We start from the raw sequence: 26,300 nt of genomic DNA, 5'->3' as shown, positions 1-26,300 counted from the left end.
GAGAGTTTGCTGAAAGTGCCCAAGTTCCCGCCTCAATCGCGCCTAACTCCGCCCCTCAGTAAGCTCAGGCCAGCCCTGTGGCTCTGTGACATCATATTTCCCTATAGGCCATTCGTGCATCGCAGAGGCACAGAGATATGTAGTGCACATGCGCCGATTTTATGCCAGTAACTGGCGGATGCGCACTGCACATCTCTGTGCCTCTTCCCACTGTGGGCAGAACACTGCGCATACTCGGGCCCGGCAGCGATGCGCGAACGGCCTATAGGGATATATGATGTCACAGAGCCACAGGGCTGGCCGGAGTTTACTGAGCACTTGCGACGGCTGATTAGCATATCATAAAATCGACTTTTTGGGCGATTTGGATGATCTGAAAAACGAAACAAAGGTAACATCTGTGTCATGTCTTTGTGTCCCACTGAACTATGTGATCGGTTTAAAACCGGTCAGGTTGGTGACAGACTCCCTTTAATGTATTTTATACTCCAAGTAGGTCAGAACAACATACGTACAGTTGGAGCTAAATCAGTCAATCTTGATTGAAGAGAGAAAGACAACGTAGTACCGCCTGCTCCACTGATAGGCTTAGCTGCCAGTAACATGGTTGCTTCAGCTGGGTGTAAGAAGCGACTCTTATACTCTACAGTCACATCCACTTGGCTTCTGAAAAATAGTCACATTTATGTATTATTTATTATTACTATAATTAATTGTATTTTATTATTAAAATATTAAAGTCCCCTGACTCTATCTGCCTTTATTGCTGGTTGACTTCCCCAGGAATTGATTTTAGGGTAATTGTTTCTTTACTTTATACAGTATGTGATCTTTATATGTCTTGTATTACTGCTTAGGCTACTTTCACACTACCGTTCAGAGCGGGTCCGTCTGATGTCTGCACAGACGGATCCGCTCCTATAATGCAGACGTTTAGACTTCCAGACTTCACATTGAAAGTCAATGGGGGACAGATCCGTTTGAAGATTGAGCCATATTGTGTCATCTTCAAACGGATCCGTCCCCATTGACTTACATTGTAAGCGTTCAGGTGTCCGCTAGCTGAGCGGAGCGGAGGCTGAACGCTGCCAGACTGATGCATTCTGAGCGGATCCGCATCCACTCAGAATGCATTAGGGCAGTACGGATGCGTTCGGGGCCGCTTGTGAGACCCTTCAAATGGAGCTCACAAGCGGACACCCGAACGCTAGTGTGAAAGTAGCCTTAGTAAATGTTTTATTAAATTACCATACTTTAAGCCTATTTATTCCTGTAGCTTAGAATCCACTGTAAAACAATGCCAAATGTATAGTTTTGTTATTGTCAATTATTCTACTGGATAACATTGTACCACTGACATCAAATAGTTATTTTGTTAAAATATTTTGATTAAGAAATTATTGCTGTTTTACATTTTACAGAATGGTATGTGCATGGTTAATGATCAGCATTTAAATGAAACACTACATGCAAAGCTTATACATTATGGAATGCCTTGTGCATGGTCTGAACAAGAAAAGCCTGATACAGGGATTCAAAGAACATCAAACAAAGAATCTCATGCATTACAGTCCTGTTTGGACCTTTCCTAACATCACCATATCTGCATATAGGGTGACATCTATGCAGGTTCTCATAGGCCCATAGCAAAAAATAAGGGATAGATCTAGCCTGAGCTTTACTCATGGGCCACTAGAAGCTGTGTTCTCTGGTACATGAACCTACAGTATTGCAGCTGTGGCAGAAATCTTTAAAGAACAACTTCATAATCAAGTGCAAATAATCATAATCTCCATCCCCCTACATAATATTCACAAGCATCCAAATATTAGATCTGTGCAACCCGACAAATTGTTTGAATGGTCCCAAATGTTTGTAGAATTAGCCAAGAACAGTTGGCTAAAGATTTATTTGTTTTCATAACTAACTAGTATTTCTGTAGTTCCAAGAAAAAGTAATTGGCTCATGGACCCTACAGATTCATACATATATACTGTATTGTTAGCAAGAAAAAAAAATCTCCACTGATTACTTGATGGAGAAAAAAGCAGCTCAATAGTGTTAATATCCAGCAAACCTCCTCAGAAATCTGCGCTTCCCTGACTCATGCATATACACTCACCTAAAGAATTATTAGGAACACCATACTAATACGGTGTTGGACCCCCTTTTGCCTTCAGAACTGCCTTAATTCTACGTGGCATTGATTCAACAAGGTGCTGATGGCATTCTTTAGAAATGTTGGTCCATATTGATAGGATAGCATCTTGCAGTTGATGGAGATTTGAGGGATGCACATCCAGGGCACGAAGCTCCCGTTCCACCACATCCCATATATGCTCTATTGGGTTGAGATCTGGTGACTATGGGGGCCATTTTAGTACAGTGAACTCATTGTCATGTTCAAGAAACCAATTTGAAATTATTCAAGCTTTGTGACATGGTGCATTATCCTGCTGGATGTAGCCATCAGAGGATGGATACATGTTCTCATTCTGTTTACGCCAAATTCGGACTCTACCATTTGAATGTCTCAACAGAAATCGAGACTCATCAGACCAGGCTACATTTTTCCAGTCTTCAACAGTCCAATTTTGGTGAGCTTGTGCAAATTGTAGCCTCTTTTTCCTATTTGTAGTGGAGATGAGTGGTACCCGGTGGGGTCTTCTGCTGTTGTAGCCCATCCGCCTCAAGGTTGTACGTGTTGTGGATTCACAAATGCTTTGCTGCATACCTCGGTTGTAACGAGTGGTTATTTCAGTCAACGTTGCTCTTGTATCAGCTTGAATCAGTCAGCCCATTCTCCTCTGACCTCTAGCATCCACAAGGCATTTTTGCCCACAGGACTGCCGCATACTGGATGTTTTTCCCTTTTCACACCATTTTTTGTAAACCCTAGAAATGGTTGTGCGTGAAAATCCCAGTAACTGAGCAGATTGTGAAATACTCAGACCGGCCCGTCTGGCACCAACAACCATGCCACACTCAAAATTGCTTAAATGACCTTTCTTTCCCATTCTGACATTCAGTTTGGAGTTCAGGAGATTGTCTTGACCAGGACCACCCCCCTAAATGCATTGAAGCAACTGCCATGTGATTGGTTGACTAGATAATTGCATTAATGAGAAATAGAACAGGTGTTCCTAATAATTCTTTAGGTGAGTGTATGTATGACGTGGAGTAGTAGGAGTTTGGCCAATCTGCCCAAAATGTACATTAGATAATTGACAGTAGATATCTAATGTGTATATCTCTATAGGCAGATCTGCCTCTGAGAACAGTGATGTTTATGGTGGCCAAAACACTTCCAAAGAAATGTTTCAGACATCACTTGCTATTTTAGCCATTCCCCGTTGACTTAAATGGGCAATGCAGCTAAAATACACTTGAAAAAAGTAACATGCTTCTTCCTAAGCGTATTTCAAAACTGCTGTGAAAAAAAAAAAACACATGGGGGTAATTTATCAAAAGGGGTATATTTGAAGTCAGTTTGCTTGAGTCTGCGTTGGAGTATGTTATGCCACAATTATCAAATGTGCCATGTTACTTAATAAATTTGTCTTATCCTTAAACCTAACAGTTTTGTCTAGAAAACTCCTCCACTTTTCCTCATTACCATAGCTAACCATGTCTACTTTTTCATCCATATTCCATAACTGGAGTGGTGTACATTAGTGTTGATCGAGCACCAAAGTGCTCGAGTGCTCGAGTAGAACACTTTGGGATGCTCGGGTGCTCTACATAGCACCCGAGCACAATGGAAGTCGATGGGAGAACCCGAGCATTAAACCAGGCACCCCCTACTCTAAAGAGGGGAGGGTATCTGGTTCACAGGAAAAGATCAGAAATAGATGGAAACACCACTGAAATGGTTCGGGAACAGTATGGGGAGGATGTCTGGATGCATCTTGGACTCCCAGGTCGCTGCTGGGAACGATGTTGTCCAAGTAGTACACCACTTTTACAGATTGACAATAATACACACAAAACCGAAGATAAAATCGATTTTAGAGGAAAAATTGTTAGGAATCATTTTTCCATGTATATTTACTTGTATATAAAGTGCGAGTGCTGCCAAAAATTACAAGGAAGAGGCACTCCGATACAACCTGTTGTAAGGGATCATCTCTTTTCGGGGGTCACACTCACAGATATCTTCTCAGACGCGGTTATAATGTCCAAACTCTTGCTTTATTTCAGACACTTAAGCATAGCAAAGGTCACAAAGTCGCAGCTTCAACTTATCACGTGTGACAGCCACAAAAAATAACAAACCCTTGCCCAGCTAGGCTCTAACTAAACACATAAATGTATCCCTGACTCAGATAGAGAGCCCTGTTCACACATGGAACACAAATGTGGCTTTCCTCAGCCATACAGTCCAGCCACCTCCAGGCTGTGACACTTCAATAACTTTAGGGGGATTGTGGTCCAGTAGTCCTCCTGACTCTGGCCTCGTAATACTTGTTTCACAGGCGTCACCGTGTCTCCCAAAGTTCAGGCTATCGCCTAGCCTCGTGGCCTCTTAGCCGACCCGGCTGAGACCACTCACACAGAGCCTCTGCTCCAGGATCACACACACTTTCCCCAGACTGACATACTGGGAGGCGCTTTATGCCGGTCTGATTGCAGCAGGCCTCAGCTGCAATCACCTCAGGTAGAAGGGAATACCCATGCCGGAAGAGTGTGGATTGGCAGATCCCACTGCCAAGCCTACCCGCCAATCCAATTTAAATCAAGCCCAGAATTAATAAACAAAACTGTCTCAGCAAACTATGCTTTGCTGAGACTACTGAAACTCTCTGGATTTTAGTTGTCTCACCCATCTGAGGTACCTGAGTGGGACATACACGCCTTCCAGCACTGTTCACATTACCACACTGTATATCACATAAAGGAGGGCCTCATTCACATTGTGGTAAATTTGTTCAGGTAGTGGGACTCCTACACTCATAAAGTCTATGAATTAAGAGAAAGGGCTGCTAAAAATTACAAGGTAATGGCACTCCAATACACCCTTTATTACACATAAAGAAGGGCATCATACACACACTTGAAAAATGATGATTGATGGCCTGCTGGTGACCCTCTAAAACATTAGGAGCAAGGGCCTGCTGGTGACACTCTAAAACATTATGGGCAAGGGACTGATGATGATCTGACCATCTAAAACAATAGGTGTGAGGGTCTGCTCCTGATCTGACCATCTAAAACATTAAGGGAGAGGGTCTGCTGCTGAGCTGACCATCTAAAACATTATGGGTGAGGGCCTGCTGGTGACCCTCTAAAACATTAGGGGCAAGGGCCTGATGATGATCTGACCATCTAAAACAATAGGTGTGAGGGTCTGCTCCTGAGCTGACCCTCTAAAACATTAGGGGGCGAGGGCCTGCTGCTGATCTGACCATCTGAAACATTAGGGGCAAGGGCCTGCTGCTGTCATGGTCCATCAGGTGACTGATGTCAGGAAATCAAGGAGATTGGCTGAGCGTGGAGGAATCTAAAAGCCTCCTTGATTTCTCTTGATTCAGTGTTGATAGGGTTAATAACCACTTCCCTTTCCTCTGCTGTTGCTCAGTGGTCATCACTTCTACCCTTTATAGTCTCACCCCACTCTTCTGACTATGTGGTTGATAGCTTCATTTGAGTTTGGCTGAGCTGGTGTGAGTTCCTCTCTGGTGTTCCTGTTCTTCCATCTCTACAGAAGTTAAGTGTTGCGTTTGTTTGTATTTGTTATATTACCTGTTGTTGTATCTGTGCCTGAGACAGAGACTTCCATTCGTCCACCTGGGGAGGAATGGGTTGCCTCTGGTGCTATACTTTTTCCAGGGGCTTATAGGGAAATCAGGGCCTAGGTATCCTGCTTATGAATATTCCTACCTTCAAGGTCTATTCATATTGATAGGTAGTGAGGGCCCGGATTATGTTGTCTAGGAGGTGACCCGTTTCTTCCCTAGTTTCCAGGCCCAGTTACTGTTCCCTTCCCTCCAGTGTTCAGTGTGGAGCTTCCCCCCCACACTGATCATGACAGCTGCTGATCTGACCCTCTAAAACATTAGGGGCGAGAGTCTGCTGCTGAGCTAACCCTTTAAAACATTAGGAGTGAGGGTCTGCTGCTGAGCTGACCTTCTAAAACATTAGGGGCGAGGGCCTGCTGCTGATCTGACCATATAAAACATTATGGGCGAGGGCTTGCTGTGGATCTGACCATCTAAAACATTATGGGCGAGTGCTTGCTGCTGATCTGATCATCTAAAACAGGGGTCTCCAAACCCCGGCCCGCGGGCCACATCCGGCCCGATTGTGCGTTCGATCCGGCCCGCCCGCAGCTGGCAGGTTGCAGGAACCAAATCCGCACAACCGCCCAGGGGCGTAACGATCGCGGTCGCAGAGGATGCGACCGCGACCGGGCCCGGCGGTGGGGGGGGCCCGCAGCTCCGTCGCCCCATCGCAAGTAATTTTAACATTTTTATGTAAATGGCTGGTCGCTTGGGCCCCCGGCCTCTGTGAGTAGTTGCGCCGCCCCACCAACCCCAGCCCTGCCTCCATCCATTCGGGCTCCGCCTCCACCCATTCAGGCCTGGTGGCGCTGTGATATCGCGCCAGCCAGGTCTCGCGGGATCACACAACGCACGCTGGAAGACAGGATTGTGGGCTGCAAGCAAGAGCAAGAAGGCGGGAGCGGAGCAGTCTGACGAGGTAAGTATTTTTTTTTTAAATGTGCACACCACCACTGCCTGGCTAAAACTCACAGGGGGGCACCTGGCATGGAACTAAATGTCAGGCAAGAAATCCTCCACAGGGGACCAATGGGGAACAAAAATATATTTCAATAAGAAAAAAAGGCAAAAAAAATGGAAAAAAAATTAAACAGATAACAGAGGGGGCAAAAATGCAATATATACACACAGGGGATAAATGATTATGGAATATATACAGAGGGGGCAAAATGGATATATACAGGGCCCCTCTATTTATATCCATTTTGCCCCCTCTGTATATATTCCATTTTCCCCTCTTTATCGATATTCCACTTTCCCCACCTGTGGAGCAAAATTGTATATATCTTATTTTGCCCCCTCTCACATTGTATATATTCTGAGTGAGAGGGGGCAAAATAAAAATATATTCTGAGTGAGAGGGGGCAAAATAAAATGTATTGTGAGTGAGAGGGGGCAAAATAAAATGTATTGTGAGTGAGAGGGGGCAAAATAAAATGTATTGTGAGTGAGAGGGGGCAAAATAAAATGTATTGTGAGTGAGAGGGGGCAAAATAAAATGTATTCTGAGTGAGAGGGGGCAAAATAAAATGTATTCTGAGTGAGAGGGGGCAAAATAAAATGTATTCTGAGTGAGAGGGGGCAAAATAAAATGTATTCTGAGTGAGAGGGGGCAAAATAAAATGTATTCTGAGTGAGAGGGGGCAAAATAAAATGTATTCTGAGTGAGAGGGGGCAAAATAAAATGTATTCTGAGTGAGAGGGGGCAAAATAAAATGTATTCTGAGTGAGAGGGGGCAAAATAAAATGTATTCTGAGTGAGAGGGGGCAAAATAAAATGTATTCTGAGTGAGAGGGGGCAAAATAAAATGTATTCTGAGTTTGCTGACATTGCTGTTCTGATGGGGACATTGCTGTGCTGATGGGGACACCGCTGATGGGGACATTGCTGTGCTGATGGGGACACCGCTGATGGGGACATTGCTGTGCTGATGGGGACAACGCTGATAGGGACACGGGTGTCCCCATCAATGGTGTCCCCATCAGTGGTGTCCCCATCAGCACAGCAATGTCCCCAACAGCAGCGTCCCCATCAGTGGTGTCCCCATCAGCACAGCAATGTCCCCAACAGCAGCGTCCCCATCAGTGGGTGTCCCCATGATGGGAATATTGTTTTTCTGATGGGAATATTGTTTTTTTGATGGGAATATTTTTTTTTTTATGGTAATATATTGCTTTTCTGATGGGGACATTGCTGTTCTGATTTGGCCATTGCTGTTCTGATGGGGACACCGCTGATAGGGACACGGGTGTCCCCATCAATGGTGTCCCCATCAGCCGCGTCCCCAACAGCAGTGTCCCCATCAGTGGTGGCCCCTATCAGCTGCTAATGGGGACTCCGCTGATGGGGACATTGCTGTTCTGATGGGGACATCGTTGATGGGGACATTGCTGTGCTTAAGGGTGACACGGCTGATGGGGACATTGCTGTGCTGATGCTGACATTGCTGTGCTGATGCTGACATTGCTGCGCTGATGCTGACATTGCTGTGCTGATGGGGACATTGCTGTGCTGATGGGGACATTGTTGTGCTGATGCTGACATTGCTGTGCTGATGCTGACATTGCTGTGCTGATGGGGACATTGCTGTGCTGATGGGGACATTGCTGTGCTGATGGGGACATTGCTGTGCTGATGGGGACATTGCTGTGCTGATGGGGACATTGCTGTGCTGATGGGGACATTGCTGTGCTGATGGGGACATTTTTGTGCTGATGGGGACACCGCTGATAAGGACACGGGTGTCTTTGCGTTGTTTTGCTAAAGTTTTTTCTCTTTTGTTCTCAGTCATATCATGCTGATTACAAAAACGATCCATGTAAAATATATACATTTAATTTAATACATAACTGATTTTTTTTTCCGGCCCCCGAATACTTGTAAAATCTTCAATGTGGCCCTCCTGTTGAAAAGTTTGGAGACCCCTGATCTAAAACATTAGGGGTGAGGGCCTGCTGCTGAGCTGACCCTCTAGAACATTAGGGGTGAAAGCCTGCTGCTGATCTGACCATCTAAAACATTAGGAGTGAGGGTCTGCTGCTGAGCTGACCCTCTAAAACATTAGGGGTGAGTGCCTGCTGCTGATATGACCACCTAAAACATTAGGGGTGAGGGCCTTCTGCTGATCTCACCATCCAAAACATTAGGAGTGAGGGTCAGCTGCTGAGCAGACCCTCTAAAACATTAGGGGAGAGGGCCTGCTGCTGATATGACCCTCTAAAACATTAGGGGTGAAGGCCTGCTGCTGAGCTGACCCTCTAAAACATTATGGGTGAGGGCTTGCTGGTGACCCTCTAAAACATTAGAGGTGAGGGTCTGCTGCTGAGCTGACCCTATAAAACAATAGGGGCGAGGGCCTGATGCTGAGCTGACCCTCTAAAACATTAGGGGTGAGGACGTGCTGCTGATCTGACCATCTAAAACATTATGGGCGAGGGCCTGCTGGTGACCCTCTAAAACATTAGGGGTGAGGGTCTGCTGCTTAGCTGACCCTCTGAAAGAGGACGAGAAAAGGAAGATTGAACCATATACACATTTTTGCGCTGATCCGACCATCTAAAACATTATGGGTGAGTGCTTGCCGCTGATCTGATCATCTAAAACATTAGGGGCGAGGGCTTGCTGCTGAGCTGACTCTCTAGAACATTAGGGGCGAAGGCCTGCTGCTGATCTGACCATCTAAAACATTAGGAGTGAGGGTCTGCTGCTGAGCTGACCCTCTAAAACATTAGGGGCGAGTGTCTGCTACTGATATGACCACCTAAAACATTAGGGATAAGGGTCTGCTGCTGAGCTGACCCTCTAAAACATTAGGGGTGAGGGCCTTCTGCTGATCTGACCATCCAACACATTAGGAGTGAGGGTCTGCTGCTGAGCATCCGGGCCTGCGTCTTGGTCAGGGGATTGGCCAGCACGTAACACAGGGGAAGAGGAGGCAGTGGTGTGACCCGCAAACACTGATTGTGGACCCAGGCGTTCGGCCCACCTATTAGGGTGCTTTCATGCCATGTGGCGGATCATGCTGGTGGTGGTGAGGTTGCTAGTGTTCACGTCCCTGCTCATTTTGGTATGGCACAGGTTGCAAATGACAATTCTTTTATCGTCCGCATTTGCCTCAAAAAAGCGCCAGACTGTGGAACACCTACCCCTTGGCAAGGGAGAGTGCCGCAAGGGGGTGCTCCGGGAAACAGTTGCGGGCCTGTTTGGTGTGGCCCGCCTTCTCCTTTTTGCCACCCCACTGCCTCTTACAGCCTGTTGCGGTGCTGCGGATCCCTCCCCCTCTGTACTGCTGTTCTCGCCCGGCTTGCCACCTTCCCAGGTTGGGTCAGTGACTTCATCGTCCACCACCTCCTCTTCCACTTCCTCACTCTGGTCATCCTCCTGACTTGTTGACCTAACAACAACCTCACTTATTTACAACTGTGTCTCATCCTCATCATGAACCTCTTGAGACACTAATTGCGGTTGACTTATTGGCAACTGTTTCTCATCATCATCATCCACCTTGTTAAACACTAATTGCAATTCCCCACCGTCATCTTTTCCTGACTGTGGATGTGAATTTGGGAATCAGTGCACAAGATCTCCTCATTTCCCTCTTCAAGCAGGCTTGGCGAGAGGGTCAAATCAAGGAATGGCGATGGATGGCTCCTTGGAATATCCGAGTGTGGGATCACTTGTTTTCCAAGACTCTCCATGGTTGGAGGAAGGAGGACAAGGGTGAGGAATATGTTAACAAACTCTTGGCTACTGAGACTAGACTTTGTGGAAGACAGGGTAGTGCTTAATCGACTGGAAGCATTATTTGCTGCAATCCAACCGACCACCTGGTCACACTGTTGTGACTTCGAGAGTAGTGTCCTGCACTGCCTTGCAAACTGGGACATGAAGCTAGGTATCGTAGTTGAGTGTTTCTTGTGCTCTGACAGCAGGCACAGTTTGACTGCGCCGAGGGCCACGGCCTCTGTGTGCACCATCAGCAGCACGGCCACTTCCCCATCCCTAACTGCTCGCCTTGAGCATATTAAATGGTATATATGCTTGCAAGTATGTCACACGTACAGTAGCGCAGGTTTTGTAAGTGTATGCGCAAATAAATTAAACTAAATGTCACAGATATTTAGGATGCTCAAATGCTATACAGGAGATGTAGCACAGATAATGTCGCTGTCACCAGCGGTGAAAAAATTAAACTGAATGTCACTGATATTTAGGATGTGCAAACATTATACAGGAGATGTAGCGCAGGTAATGTCGCTGTCACCAGCGGCGAAAAAATTAATCTGAATGTCACTAATATTTAGGATGTGCAAACAGTATACAGGAGATGTAGCGCAAGTAATGTTGCTGTCAGCAGCGGCAAAAAAATTTAATGAATGTCACTGATATTTAGGATGCGCAAACATTATACTGGAGATGTAGCGCAGGTAATGTTGCTGTCAGCAGCGGCCAAACAATTGTGCTGAATGTCAGATATTTAGGATGCGGATATGTAGCAGAGGTTGTGTCACGGTCGGCAGCGGACAAACAATTGCATACAATTTAGCGCAGGTTGCGCTAATAATATATATTGCAGCCAGATAAAACAATAGTCCTTAAAAGGACTTTTGGGTCTCTAACACCTTTCAACACTAAACGCTGCCTAAAAAAAATAAACCAATTCCTGTCCCTACACTATCTATCCCTTCTACTGCAGCTCTCCCTGACTAAGACTAAGCCGAACCACATGTCATTGGGTGCTATATAGCACCCGATGACGAGTTCCGGACAGCCAATCACTGTAATGCCAGTAACCAACATGGCTACGGCATTACAGTGAGTGCCAGTACTTCCCTGCAAGTTTATTGGCTGTGTAGTAGCCAACAAACGTGCGGGGAGGAGACTCGAGCATCGCGCTGGAGCACACGCGGTGTTTGGCTGAATACCACGTGTGCTCCATCGCGATGCTCGAGTCAAAATGGTGTTCGGACGTGCATGCTTGCCCAACATTAGTGTACATCTGCAAAAATTTTGTGCAAGCAAGTGCAAAATGTTGCAAAAGGCCTATTTTGCGACTTTTTGAAGCCAGAAATCTGGAGTGAAGATACTGTATATCTGCCACAGAGGGTCAAGTTTGTTTTCCCATTTAAATCAAAGGGAAGCTGTTCATAGCGTTTTTAATGCAGATTATGCTGTGTAATCCATGGCAGATTTAAGCCATGTGAATATACTGTAGCTTGACTACCACTTGACATTTGCCAACTGGAGAAACAAGTATTGGGCATGATGTCTTTTAACATACCTGTTCTTTTGTTGCTCTGGCAAATCAGCACTGGCAGAGACAGAGCCACTTATCTCACCTAAGCAGCCAATCTGAGCATGCATGTTTGTAGGGAAGTCAAAGGAGAGGTGTTTTGTGCATTGCCTACTTAACACTTCACCTTCCAAAAAACTTCCTCCCATGCTGATTACAATCCAAATAGATTTTCTTCCATCCTTTATTTGTCAGATAATTAACTGATTACAATTCATAGGCCACCAGCATGTGATCTATAAACATTACAAATAAGCCACTATTTCTTCATAATTTAAAAGCAAGATACTTTTTTTTTTCATATTTTATATTGCTTTGATGAGCAGCAGTTCTTGGTGCGAAGCCAGCAACGCAGGCAGCTTCCGCTAGAAAAGTCATTACTCTCTCAGCAGTATTTCCATGATGAGCTCAGTCCCAGGAGAGATAAACATTAAAGTAAGTCATAGAAAATGATTCAAGTTTTTGACCTCTACATGTAAAAATGTTATCTTATTCATTTATTGCATAGAGAAACCCTAAAATTGCAAGTGGAATTTTTTTTAAAATCATCGTCCACAACAATCTTCCACAACAATATGTCAGCAGATTCATGGTACCCCAAAGATGGCAGTGTGAAATATTGGCAGGCTCCCTCATTGCAAAAAAATATAAATTTACACAATTTAAAGTGTTGTCCAGTTTCAGGAGGAAAACGAACAAGACATGTAATCCACCTGCCATAAAGAAGAGATTATAACTTACTTGACCGCTCCAACAGCGCTGCTCTGGCTCTGACGGAAGGGTCTCTGTTTACCCGATGGCAGCGGTAGTATCATGTGGACAATATGTGACTGCTACAGCCAGGGCCGGCTCCAGGTTCATGTGGGCCCTTGGGCGATAAGGCCTCAGTGGGCCCCCTTGTGGCATTTTGCACAACACACGAGGCAATAAAACTGCATGTATTATATATGGTGCCAAATACAATGGACACAGTGGATTACCACAGGACTGTACTAGTAGAGAGTATGGCAGAGAACTACAAGGCTCAGCATGTCCAGTCTGTGTCATTACTGATTACCAGAGGACAGTACTGGTGGATAGTGTAGCAGAGAAGTTAACTGCTATACTATCCATCAGTACTGTGCTCTGGTAATCAATAATTGGAGCCTGCACATGCTGAGCTTTGTAGTTCTCTGCTCTTATGCTCCCTTCTAGTACAGTCCTGTGGTAATCAATACTGACAGCCTAGACATGCTGAGCCTGGTAGTTCTCTGCCCTTATACTCCTTCCCAGTACTGTCCTCTGGTAATCAGTAATGACACAGGCTGGAGATGCTAAGCCTTGTAGTTCTCTGCAATACTATCTATCAGTACTGTCCTCTGGTAATCAGTAATGACACAGGCTGGACATTCTGAGCCTTGTAGTTCTCTGTCCTTTTACTCCTTCCCAGTACTGTCCTCTGGTAATCAGTAATGACAGACTGGACATGCTAAGCCTTGTAGTTCTTTGCTATACTATCTATCAGTACTGTCCTCTGGTAATTAGTAATGACACAGGCTGGACATTCTGAGCCTTGTAGTTCTCTGCCCTTATACTCCTTCCCAGTACTGTCCTCTGGTAATCAGTAATGGCAGACTGGGCATGCTGAGCTTTGTAGTTCTCTGCTCTTATGCTCCCTCCTAGTACAGTTCTCTGGTAATCAGTAATGACAAAGGCTGGACATTCTGAGCCTTGTAGTTCTCTGCCCTTATACTCCTTCCCAGTACTGTCCTCTGGTAATCAATAATGGCAGACTGGACATGCTGAGCCTTGCAGTTCTCTGTCCTTATACTCCTTCCCAGAACTGTCCTCTGGTAATCAGTCATGAAAGACTGGACATGCTGAGCCTTGTAGTTCTCTGCTATACTTTCTATCAGTACTGTCATCTGGTAATCAGTAATGACACAGGCTGGACATACTGAGCCTTGTAGTTCTCTGCCGTTATACTCCTTCCCAGTACTGTCCTCTGGTAATCAGTAATGACAGACTGGACATGCTGAGCCTTATAGTTCTCTACCGGAGGACAGTACTGGAAAGAAGCATAAGAGCAGAGAACTACAAGGCTCAGCATGTCCAGTCTGTCATTACTGATTACCAGAGGGCAGTACTGGGAAGGAGAATATGAGCAATCAGTAATGACAGACTGGACATGCTGAGCCTTGTAGTTCTCTGCCCTTATACTATTTCCCAGTACTGTCCTCTAGTAATCAGTAATGACAGACTGGACTTGCTAAGCCTTGTAGTTATTTGCCCTTATACTATTTCCCAGTACTGTCCTCTAGTAATCAGTAATGACAGACTGGACTTGCTAAGCCTTGTAGTTCTCTGCCCTTATACTATTTCCCAGTACTGTCCTCTAGTAATCAGTAATGACAGACTGGACTTGCTGAGCCTTGTAGTTCTCTGCCCTTATACTATTTCCCAGTACTGTCCTCTGGTAATCAGTAATGACAGACTGGACATGCTGAGCCTTGTAGTTCTCTGCCCTTATACTATTTCCCAGTACTGTCCTCTAGTAATCAGTAATGACAGACTGGACTTGCTAAGCCTTGTAGTTATTTGCTATACTATCTATCAGTACTGTCCTCTGGTAATCAGTAATGACACAGACTGGACTTGCTAAGCCTTGTAGTTATTTGCCCTTATACTATTTCCCAGTACTGTCCTCTGGTAATCAGTAATGACACAGGCTGGACATTCTGAGCCTTGTAGTTCTCTGCCCTTATACTCCTTCCCAGTACTGTCCTCTGGTAATCAGTAATGACACAGGCTGGACATTCTGAGCCTTGTGGTTCTCTGCCGTTATACTCCTTTCCAGTACTGTCATCTGGTAATCAGTAATGACAGACTGGACATGCTGAGCCTTGTAGTACTCTGAGAGAACTACAAGGCTCAGCATGTCCATCCTCAGCAGCCTGTCATTATTGATTACCAGAGGACAGTACTGGGAAGGAGTATAAGGCCAGAGAACTAGGCTAACCAATAGCATGTCAGTGCAACTAAAGCTTAGCAAAGTGAGAACTACAAGTCTGTGTCTGAAACCAGTTAGTTACCCGCACTTCCTTCCCTTGCAGCTCAGCTCCGCGCCACACACTGTTAAGCCCTGCCCCCTCATGCGACTGGTCGCCTGATCATAATAAAACTCCTGGTCTCTTCGGCTGCTATGCTGTCTTCTTCTGATAAGCTCCACCTCCGCCCCTGCTGTGATCCGTCCTCCTCCTCAGTAGGTAATCTGTCTGTGCCATGTAAATTACTGCTGATCCCACTTACTCACGCACAGACGCTCCACAGGCCTGGAGATCCTGTGCAGTGACATCATACGCAGGCAGCTCGGCAGCAGTATGATGTTTAAAGGGACCACGGTGGTCGCAATTTTGAAGTGAGGAGTGGGCCCAGCACTTGCCCGGGTATGCCGGGTGCTGACGCCGGCCCTGGCTGGAGCCAATCATTGGCCTCAGCAGTGCACCAAAGCAGTGGTTACACCTTGTAGACATGACACTAATGCTGCAGCAGGATATACACAGCTCTGCCAAAAGAACAAAAGCAATGATGTAGGATCTGTTAGGTAAGTAAACATATATTATTTAATGTAGGCAGATTACAAGTGCTGTCCGATTTCCTCCTCAAACAGTACAACCCATTTAAGATAAAACATAGGGGGAGATTTCCTAAGCAAATGCAATACAATTCTGCCTTAATTAGCACCTAAAAGCTGACATACATGTTTTTCATATGTTGTTTTGATATTTGGGCCTCATTTAACAAAAAGATTGGTTTCGCATTAAGAGGGCAAGGCTTAAGTTGCACCAATGTGTGCCAAAATTGCACCAAAATTTTTTTGGTGCACCAAGTTGTTCAACCAACAGGTGCTGAAAAGTTAAATAAAATTTCTAGCCGTGCACCAATTATCCAGCCTGAGCAATTTCGCATATCTTTAGACAGTTTATATGTTCTATTAGACAGGATCCGTAAACCTGTCCCATAGTTTTAGGCCTCATGCACACAACCTTATGCATTTTGCGATCCGCAAAAAACGGATCCGAAAAAAATACAGATGACGTCCGTGTGCATTCCGTATTTTGCAGAACGGAACAGCTGGCCCCTAATAGAACAGTACTATCCTTGTCCATAATACGGACAATAATAGGACATGTTCTATTTTTTGGCAGAACGGAAATACGGACATACGGAAATGGAATGCACACGGAATAACTTCAGTTTTTTAGCGAACCCATTGAAATGAATGGTTCCGCATGCGGTCCGCAAAAAAAAACGGAACGGACATGGAAAGAAAATATGTTCGTTTGCATGAGCCCTTAGAAAGAGTCAGGCATAAAGAGAAGTGTCCACTGGATGCCCCCCACCCAGCTTCTCTCTGCCGGTGGCCACTTGATTGTTAGGTCTTTCCCTATACAAAAACATTTTTTCATGCATGACATGCAAGACATGCAAAATATTCTAAAGCCCTTTTCTAGATGAGAAAATGACCTATTGTTTAAATCATGAAATGTTTTTATTTTTTAAATTTTTTGGTGACTTTTTTTTTTTTTTTCCACGTCACTATATTTAAAAAAATGTATTGAACGTATATAATTCTGCAATTTCCACATTGGCCACTAGATCTAATAATAGATATAGAAAACATAGGATCCACCATTCACAATAGGTGATAACACAGTTTTTCAGCTCCCTCCTGTTTTCTGCACAGGTCACAGAGCACGCTCTCCCATAGAAGTCAATAAGGGCAGCTAACATCTATTTTATCTATGGCCCATGTAGCTGCTCTCAAAAGACAGGAAGTGTTAACATATTTCAGGCCTAGTGGCCAGTGTGAAAATTGCAGGATTATATACATTCTCTTTTTCAAATAGTGACGTAAAAAAATGTGATCAAAATATTTTCTGATTACACAATCCCTTTAAGAAAATGGACAAACTAACCAAATGCAAAATGTCGCTTTGCTACCTTTTTTACTGTGTGCATCTGTGTAAATGTGACTGTTTAATTAAAGGGAACCTGTCACATAGAACATGGTATCTGGGGTGCAAACTTCCTGTTATGGAGGAGCTGAGCAGATTGATACATAGCTTAATGGAATTCATTCGAATTCCTTCTCATCCTGGGCTTTGAGGTCAAGGAGGCGGTCCTATCAGTGATTAATTAATTATAGGACCGCCTCCTCGACTTCAAAAACCAAAATGAGCAGAAATACAACTTTTACAGAATATTTTCCCGCGAACTATGTATCAATCTGCTCAGCTTCTCCTGCTCTATAACATGGTGCTTGTGGATTATTTAGCATTTTCATGATGACAGGTTCCCTTTAAGTAACATAATATAGTAAATATGATAACTATTTGAGCCATTACTTACTTGAGATTAACCCTTGATATAAAAAAAAAAAAAGACTTTCGCAATATACACACAGTAGACATCCTGTTTAGGCTGCCTGCCAGCGACGTGAAATGACTTTTATAATGCTTATAAGCATTTGAGGACAACTCATAAAATATGTTGATACGTATTATGACAGGAGCTCCATTCTACCATCAGTCATCATGCTGAGTGGAAGGACTGAGATCAGTTACAATGAAATGGTCAAATCAGCAACGCTGTTCCTGTAATATAGAATCTAATGCCAGCCTGGAACCAATTTGAATGTTTTGTTACTCTCCCGCTGGAAACAGCCCAAATGGAAATACAGTACATCAAAAAGCATTTAACTGTAATAAAAGGCTGTGCAGTGCAGCAATTCTGCATGCATCACCAACAGTTCAAATCATTTTCCCTCTATTTCTTCTGCCAAATTAGCGATGACATTTTGTAATGGCAGTTAAAGAGGACAAGAGTTTTCTTCCAAAACTATAAGGTGCTGATAACGCACTGAAATGGAAAAAAGGAAACAAGCAAGGTATTAACTTGTCAAAAATGCGAGCTGTTATTTTAAATTATATTATGATTGGATTCAAAATTCATTACTGACAAGTAAGTGTGAGTCAATGCACAGTCTGCAGATCGTCTAAAAGTACACAGCATTAAGGTGAGACAATAACGCAATCAATAACGGACTCATTACATTCATCATTACAGTTTGCCAGAATCCAAAAATGGAGTATGAAGGCTGTCTATCCAAGCTTAGCCGCCATCCAAGGAAATTATTCCCAAGGTCAAGTAGTTAATCGCCCACTTACTGCTGACAATGACAACTTACAGTTGGCAATCTTTACTTTGGATGGAATCACTAGGATTTCAGTAATATTCAACAATATCATACAAAAAAAGAAGAAGGCAGCTCTCACCTATGTCCTCTTGCCACGAGTACGGACGTAGTGCCTGGTCTGCACTATAGGTAAACCTCAAAAAAGCTGGTCAAGTCCAGCTCAGGTATACAAGATGAAAACTTTATTCCAACGGCTATTAAAAACCTGCGGTACACACAGATAAGTTACGCGTTTCAGGCCATGTCATGACGAAGGACCTAGATTGATAATTGTCTGAAACGCGTAACATATCTGTGTGTTGGAATAAAGTTTTCATCTTGTACACCTGAGCTGGACTTGACCAGATTTTTTGAGGTCAACAATATCATACAATGCAGTTAGTTCCTGGGATCATCCCAAACCTGATTGTACCAGCAGCCTCCACTGAACACGACAGGGAACACGAGCACATGTGCAGTGCTGAGTGCAGTGCAGCTCAATGGAGGCCGCCGATGGATGGATCAGGGCACATGACCCTCCATCAGGTGCCATATTGGGACAAAAACATTGCACAGAAAGGGATGACGATTGGGATAAGCCATCAAGCAGCTGTTTTCTCAAGCAAGGAATCGGCACAGATGTTCTTTATACATTATATTACTTTTAGTACATTTTGGCAAATACCAGTAATTAGAGTGGCCTACCCTTTTAATCACTGTTCCTTCAGCCTCATGAACTGTATATACTTACTAATTTAATGAATCACAAATCATTTAGTAGTTTGTGACTTGCAATGGCCTACATTTATGGCGCATGTAAACAATAATATTACGGCTCAATATGAACTATAACAATGTAGGGCACTTATTAAAGTCTATGGGGCCCTACTGGGTGCCTACGAACCCCCAATTTCATATGGAGTCATACAAAGGTATTCTCAAAGAAAAATGACAGCTCCATCGAATGCTGTATAATGAAAGTGCTATTAGTTTTTTGTAGGGGGTGTATCATAGTACACTGCTCAAAAAAATAAAGGGAACACTTAAACAACACAATGTAACTCCAAGTCAATCACACTTCTGTGAAATCAAACTGTCCACTTAGGAAGCAACACTGAGTGACAATCAATTTCACATGCTGTTGTGCAAATGGGATAGACAACAGGTGGAAATTATAGGCAATTAGCAAGACACCCCCAATGAAGGAGTGGTTCTGCAGTTGGTGACCACAGACCGCTTCTCAGTTCCTATGCTTCCTGGCTGATGTTTTGGTCACTTTTGAATGCTGGTGGTGCTTTCACTCTAGTGGTAGCATGAGACGGAGTCTACAACCCACACAAGTGGCTCAGGTAGTGCAGCTTATCCAGGATGGCACATCAATGCGAGCTGTGGCAAGAAGGTTTGCTGTGTCTGTCAGCGTAGTGTCCAGAGCATGGAGGCGCTACCAGGAGACAGGCCAGTACATCAGGAGACGTGGAGGAGGCCGTAGGAGGGCAACAACCCAGCAGCAGCACCGCTATCTCCACCTTTGTGCAAGGAGGAACAGGAGAAGCACTGCCAGAGCCCTGCAAAATGACCTCCAGCAGGCCACAAATGTGCATGTGTCTGCTCAAACGGTCATAAACAGACTCCATGAGGGTGATATGAGGGCCCGACGTCCACAGATGGGGGTTGTGCTTACAGCCCAACACCGTGCAGGACGTTTGACATTTGCCAGAGAACACCAAGATTGGCACATTCGCCATTGGCGCCCTGTGCTCTTTACAGATGAAAGCAGGTTCACACTGAGCACATGTGACAGACGTGACAGAGTCTGGAGACGCCGTGGAGAACGTTCTGCTGCCTGCAACATCCTCCAGCATGACCAGTTTGGCATTGGGTCAGTAATGGTGTGGGGTGGCATTTCTTTGGAGGGCCGCACAGCCCTCCATGTGCTCGCCAGAGGTAGCCTGACTGCCATTAGGTACCGAGATGAGATCCTCAGACCCCTTGTGAGACCATATGCTGGTGCGGTTGGCCCTGGGTTCCTCCTAATGCAAGACAATGCTAGACCTCATGTGGCTGGAGTGTGTCAGCAGTTCCTGCAAGACGAAGGCATTGATGCTATAGACTGGCCCGCCCGTTCCCCAGACCTGAATCCAATTGAGCACATCTGGGACATCATGTCTCGCTCTATCCACCAACGTCACGTTGCACCACAGACTGTCCAGGAGTTGGCAGATGCTTTAGTACAGGTCTGGGAGGAGATCCCTCAGGAGACCATCCGCCACCTCATCAGGAGCATGCACAGGCGTTGTAGGGAGGTCATACAGGCACATGGAGGCCACACACACTACTGAGCCTCATTTTGACTTGTTTTAAGGACATTACATCAAAGTTGGATCAGCCTGTAGTGTGTTTTTCCACTTTAATTTTGAGTGTGACTCCAAATCCAGACCTCCATGGGCTGAAAAATTTGATTTCCATTTTTTTATTTTTGTGTGATTTTGTTGTCAGCACATTCAACTATGTAAAGAACAAAATATTTCAGAAGAATATTTAATTAACTCAGATCTAGGATGTGTTATTTTTGTGTTCCCTTTAGTTTTTTGAGGAGGTAGTATGGAGCTATGGAAATTTCAAATGGCCTATGCACTCCTTTAGTTTAGGCTACATGCACACAAACAGTGTTTGTTTCCGTGTCGGTTCCGTTTTTTTGCGGATAGGATGTGGACCCATTCATTTTAATGGGTCCGCAAAAAAATGCGGACAGCACACCGTGTGCTGTCCGCATACATATGTCTGTTCCGTAGCCCCGCAAAAAAAAATAGAACATGTCCTATTCTTGTCCGTTTTAGGCATTGTTACAAAGGATCCGCAAAAAAAAAAAGGATGGCATACGGATGTCATCTATTTTTTTTGCGGACCGCAAAACACATACGGTCGTATACATGTACCCTTATTATCAGGATAGCATCTTTCATTTTGAATTCCCTGCCAATGCATGCTATGCATATCCTCATATAGCTGTAAGCCCCTTACGGCAACATATACAGGTGCATATCAATAAATTAGAATATCATCAAAAAGTTAATTTATTTCACTTACACAATTCAAATAGTGAAGGTCTTATATAGACTCATTACACACACAGTGTTCTATTTTAGGCATTTATTTCTTTTAATGTTGATGATTATGGATTACAGCTAATGAAAACCCAAAAGTCAGTAACTCAGAAAATTATAATATTATATAAGACCAATAAAAAAATATATGTACAGTATATGCACTCAATACTTGGTCGGGGCTCCTTTTGCATGAACTACGTCATGATTGTGTAGCCTACTGAACCAGTGACCATTTAAAGGCTTGGGAAACCTTTGCAGGTATTGTATATTGATTAGCTGATTAGAGTGTGACACTGAGTCTACAATATTGAACTTTTTCACAATATTCTAATTTTCTGAGATACTGACTTTTGAGTTTCCATTATCTAAGCCATTACCATCAACATTAAAAGAAATAAACACTTGAAAAAGATTACTATGCATGAAATGAATCTATATGAGTTTCACTTTTTGAATTAAATTACTAAAATATATTAACTTTTTGATGATATTTGAATTTATTGAGCTGCACCTGTAGTCTGTGAATGTGACACAGATTACACACTGTGTTAAATGGAGTCTGTTATTATATACATTTTGTGGAGTTGCTTTATGAGGAGTGGCGTGAATATAAATGCACCGGGAGAGATAGGTCAGCACTGCTCTGCACTATATCATTATAGCACAGCACTTCTCGGAAACTCCATCTATATAATAAAAACAAATATAACAAAACAGTATACAGCATACATTATTAACCACTTGCATACCACCGCACGTCTTTATACGTCGCGGTGGTAGGCTCTTATCTGTAACCCGAAGTATAAAAGCGTCGGGTTACATCGCCGCCATTATGGAAGCGCTCACTAGTATGCATTAGGTGCCGGGAGCGGGAAGTGAAGCACTGTGAGGCTTCTGGTACTCACCCTCCCTGATCTTCCTTCCTGGGGATGGCGCTGCACTGTCCGGATCCCGTACAGCGTCAGGATGTAGTGCGTGCACTATGACAGACAGGTGACAGTGCAGCGCGGCCCGGAGAAGACATGGGATCGCGACTGCTGCCGGAGAGGGAGAGGAGCCATGGTGCAGGAGAGGTAAGAGGAGTTTTTTTATTTTATTCTGATATGAGGTCTGATGGTTCTGACAAGGAATTTTGATTGGGGGGGGGTCTGACATTGAGGGCTGATCTGTGGTCTGATGGGGGGGGTCTGACAATGAGGGCAGATCTGAGGTCTGATGGGGGTCTGACATTAAGGTCTGATCTGATGTCTGATGGGGGTCTGAAATAAAGGGCTCATATAAGGTCTGATGGGGGTCTGACATTGAGGGCTGATATTAGGGGTCTGACCCGATGTCCTGATATTTATGAGGGTCTGATGAAAAATATTTTTTTCTTATTTTCCTTCTCTGAAACCTGGGGTGCGTCTTATCATCGGGTGCGATTGTTTGAAATAACAACATCATGTGCAATTACCACATTTCAAATAATTTCCTTTCAGAATGTGATCCTCCAACCATTTTTTGTGTGTGTATTTCTAAATCTGCTCTTCAGTACACTATCTCTAATCTTCCTAGATCTTCGAATAATAAAATAAAATAACCGGCTTGCAAAACCCAACCTCTTGTAATGTGCAGTCTTTCTCTATGATATGTCAGTTTTGATGGATAACAGTTTTAATCGTGCCACTGAAGGGCCCATATTTACATGATAAAACTGTGGGTTTCCGCCTTTGTTATTTTTTTCTTATGCAGTAATATATTCCTGTCTTGTGCTGTGCTCATTCGTTCGCCTCCACAATGATTAGTTCTGGGTAACCTCGTTCAATAAGACAAACCTTTAATTCCTATACCTACTGTTGAAAATTCTGAGAGTCATTATTGATCCTACTACGTTTTAGAAAATGACTACACATTATCCATGTTTTCATATATCGTGGATGATCATTTTTGTAATGCAATCAAGAATTAACTGCTGTTGGTTTTCGTCATATCCCTCAGTGACCAATGTTTTATTTTCTATATAAAAACATACACCCAAGAACTCCACATACAGTATTCCCAAATTAACTGTAAATCGCTAAAGTTCATGTCATTAGTCTGTGAAACTCCTTGAATTGTGCTTCAGAGCCCTACTATACCATAAATAGGTAAGGAAAAAGTAGATCGGTTCAGCACAAGTTTAAAAATCCAAAAACCTTTGTTATTACTCAGAACATGACAAAAAAATGGAAATACACTGTCTCCTACGCGTTTCAGGTAAAAAATACCCTTAGTTATAGATTTGATGCTATGACTAGGGGTACTTTTACCTGAAACATGTAAGTATCAGCCTTTTTATTTTCTTTTGTTATGTTCTGAGTAGTTATAATAAAGGTTTTTAGATTTTTGTAAACGAGTGCTGAACCCATCTACGTTTTCCTTACCTGTTGTTCCAGGTGACCAGACCTACGTTCGAGCATAGTACACATATGGAGGTGAGCTGATCCGAATTTTTCTCTAGTTTTATACCATCAATAGTAGTAGTGTGAATATGAAATTTTATTCCACCAGATCTTGATCTTGTTCCAGTTTTTTCGTTACATAATAAGAAAAGCTTTGATGACCCCATATGCCCGGGCCCCTCACAAACAATGTACTTACCTCGCTACTGGGCACCCGCATCGCTTCTCATACCGTCACGGCCACCACTGCATCTCCCTATCTTGCAGATGAAAGCATCTGGCTTCGGGGGGAGCAAGCCAATAGCAGGCGGTGATGGGGAGGCTTATCCCCGTCACTGCCTGTCATTGGCTGCAACCTGCCCCCCACCAACGCCGGATGTTTTTATCCAGGGCGACGGGGAGAAGCAGTGGCGGCTGTGCGGCATCAGAAGTGACACGGGTGCCGGACAGCGAGGTATAATCTCTGTGAGGGGCCCGGGCATATGGGGGTGGATTCCAGAACTTGGATAACCCTTTTAATTGTAGATCCAGTGTAAAATATCGCGTGGCCCGTAATGACGTCATCACGTTGGTCAGCATAGTGACATCATACGTCACCGCTCATGGTATTTCGGCACGTGATCTTCAATCAATATGGTGGCGGACGTCTCTTCGCGCTTAAACAAATGAGGTAAGTATGATTTATTTTTTATTTTTTTACTGCCATTCAGGGAAAAATCGATTTGTTACCATGAAGCACAAGGAAATTTGGCTTCGAATTTTCCCTGAAATCCAGATCGAATTCCACTTCGCGGATATCGATTCACTCAATACTATTTCTTACATATAATGTCACGTTTTAAATCTGTGCACCACATCCCCAATTTTACTCGTGGGGGTTTAGATTACCGTAAGTGACAATTTCCCTTTTGTTTGTTGGCTAGAGTCACCCCTGATGACACATCACACATTTATGTTCCTGTGATAGCAAGTAGTTGGAATGCCATGCATTATTTGAATTACTTTGTAAGTGTTGCTCGAGGAATGAGGCGACCAAGGAACAATATGGGAAGACACAAGAGGGAAAGAATGTCATCACTGCCTAGAACAAGGTCAAGAGCATTATGATTGCTGCATTGATGGGGAAGTCACTCTGACCCTGCTTTTACTCTGTGTCAACTTCAGTTTTGAGTAAACAGAACGATGCAATAGGGGTCATACAACAATGTAGATTCTCATGGGAAAACATAGGAAACGTCATACATGCTTTATATGTCAATGCACATTGCCTCCGATGTCGCTGTCACATGTCAAGGTATCTAAGCAATTCAAGTCAAACAATGCTAACTGTTTTCAAGCTGGAAAAACATCAGCAAATACAGAAAGCCACTGATCAGCCTTTATATAAAGTAAAATAGACACAAGAAGCTAACAGCCAATTAATGTATGTATTTACCATGTATGAATTATGGAAACATCTGAATTTCCCCTGGTAAAAATTACATTTGTATTATTCATAATTAATATGTAGCAGATGTATATTCCATATTCAGGCTGCCCAAGCTGTCACTTTCAGTAAAGACAGAGAAAAAGGTTACTTACTTTGGGGCAATCTTTATTGTGTTTTCTTTAGGCAATAAGAAATCAGCTGACTCTCGACCTACAATTGTAGCCTGGTACGTTAGCGGCTTGCTGCTTGGATTTTTTAGGCGGACCTATTCGAGCAACATAATATTACAAAGGTCAGATTATTGATCAGCAGTTGTGCATAGGTACTGTACTGACAGACTGTGACTGAATGCTAGCAATAAAGAACATTGCTTAATTGTGGCCATGTCAGCGCGGTTAACAGAGAAAATATGAACTTGTTTCACCCTTATTAAATATGTATACAAATTAACATCATATGCATTATTAGGTCTATTAAAACCAAGAGAAATCGGAATAAATCAAAACAAAAAATGGCAAGGGCCACGCACAGTATGATGACATCGCTAATAAATCTCTTCACTTTTTATTTCCTTATTAACAGTCCCGTTAGAATTGCAAAAACCCTCCCAAAAATGTCACTTTTTTTTATTGTAGATTTGTAATGTGTGTCTGCAGTAAATCTTGTTGGCGTACAACAGAGGAGACACTATTGCATTTTTAACCCCTTAGGGACATAATTAATTTTAGCCTTAAGGACTAATAATATTTTCCTTCTTTGTGTTTTAGCAGTCGTATCTTTTTAAAAAATAAATCTAATTTTTATTTTGTGGGATTAGTTGTAGGTTTTTTAGGAACCATTTTAGGATATAAATATATATAGTGTATTAAATAACTTTTATTATTTTATTTTAGGGGGAAAAATAAAAAATCTGAGATTTTTACATTATTTTGTCGAATTTATTTACGTTGTTCACTGTGTGGTAAAAATAACATAATTTTATTTTGTGGCTCCGTACACTGATTATAATACCCCATTTCTATATATTTTTACTATTTTCCTTTCCTCCTGCAGC

General features: G+C 43.4%; 1 protein-coding gene across 1 annotated transcript in view; it reads right to left on the bottom strand.

The window, feature by feature from the left end:
• Window positions 1-26,300, bottom strand: part of CFAP47 (cilia and flagella associated protein 47) — a 572,366-nt gene that overhangs the window by 364,753 nt on the left and 181,313 nt on the right. The window contains exons 38-39 of the mRNA XM_040424993.1: window positions 25,399-25,511; window positions 516-666 (exon numbers count right to left, since the gene is read on the bottom strand). Of these exons, the coding sequence (XP_040280927.1) occupies window positions 516-666; window positions 25,399-25,511 (264 nt within the window). The remainder of the gene's footprint in view (window positions 1-515; window positions 667-25,398; window positions 25,512-26,300) is intronic.

Source organism: Bufo bufo, chromosome 3, assembly GCF_905171765.1.
Source record: "Bufo bufo chromosome 3, aBufBuf1.1, whole genome shotgun sequence".
Classification (NCBI taxonomy): Eukaryota; Metazoa; Chordata; class Amphibia; order Anura; family Bufonidae; genus Bufo; species Bufo bufo.
Note: the sequence above shows the minus strand (reverse complement) of the source record. Positions and strands in the feature narration are given on the sequence as shown.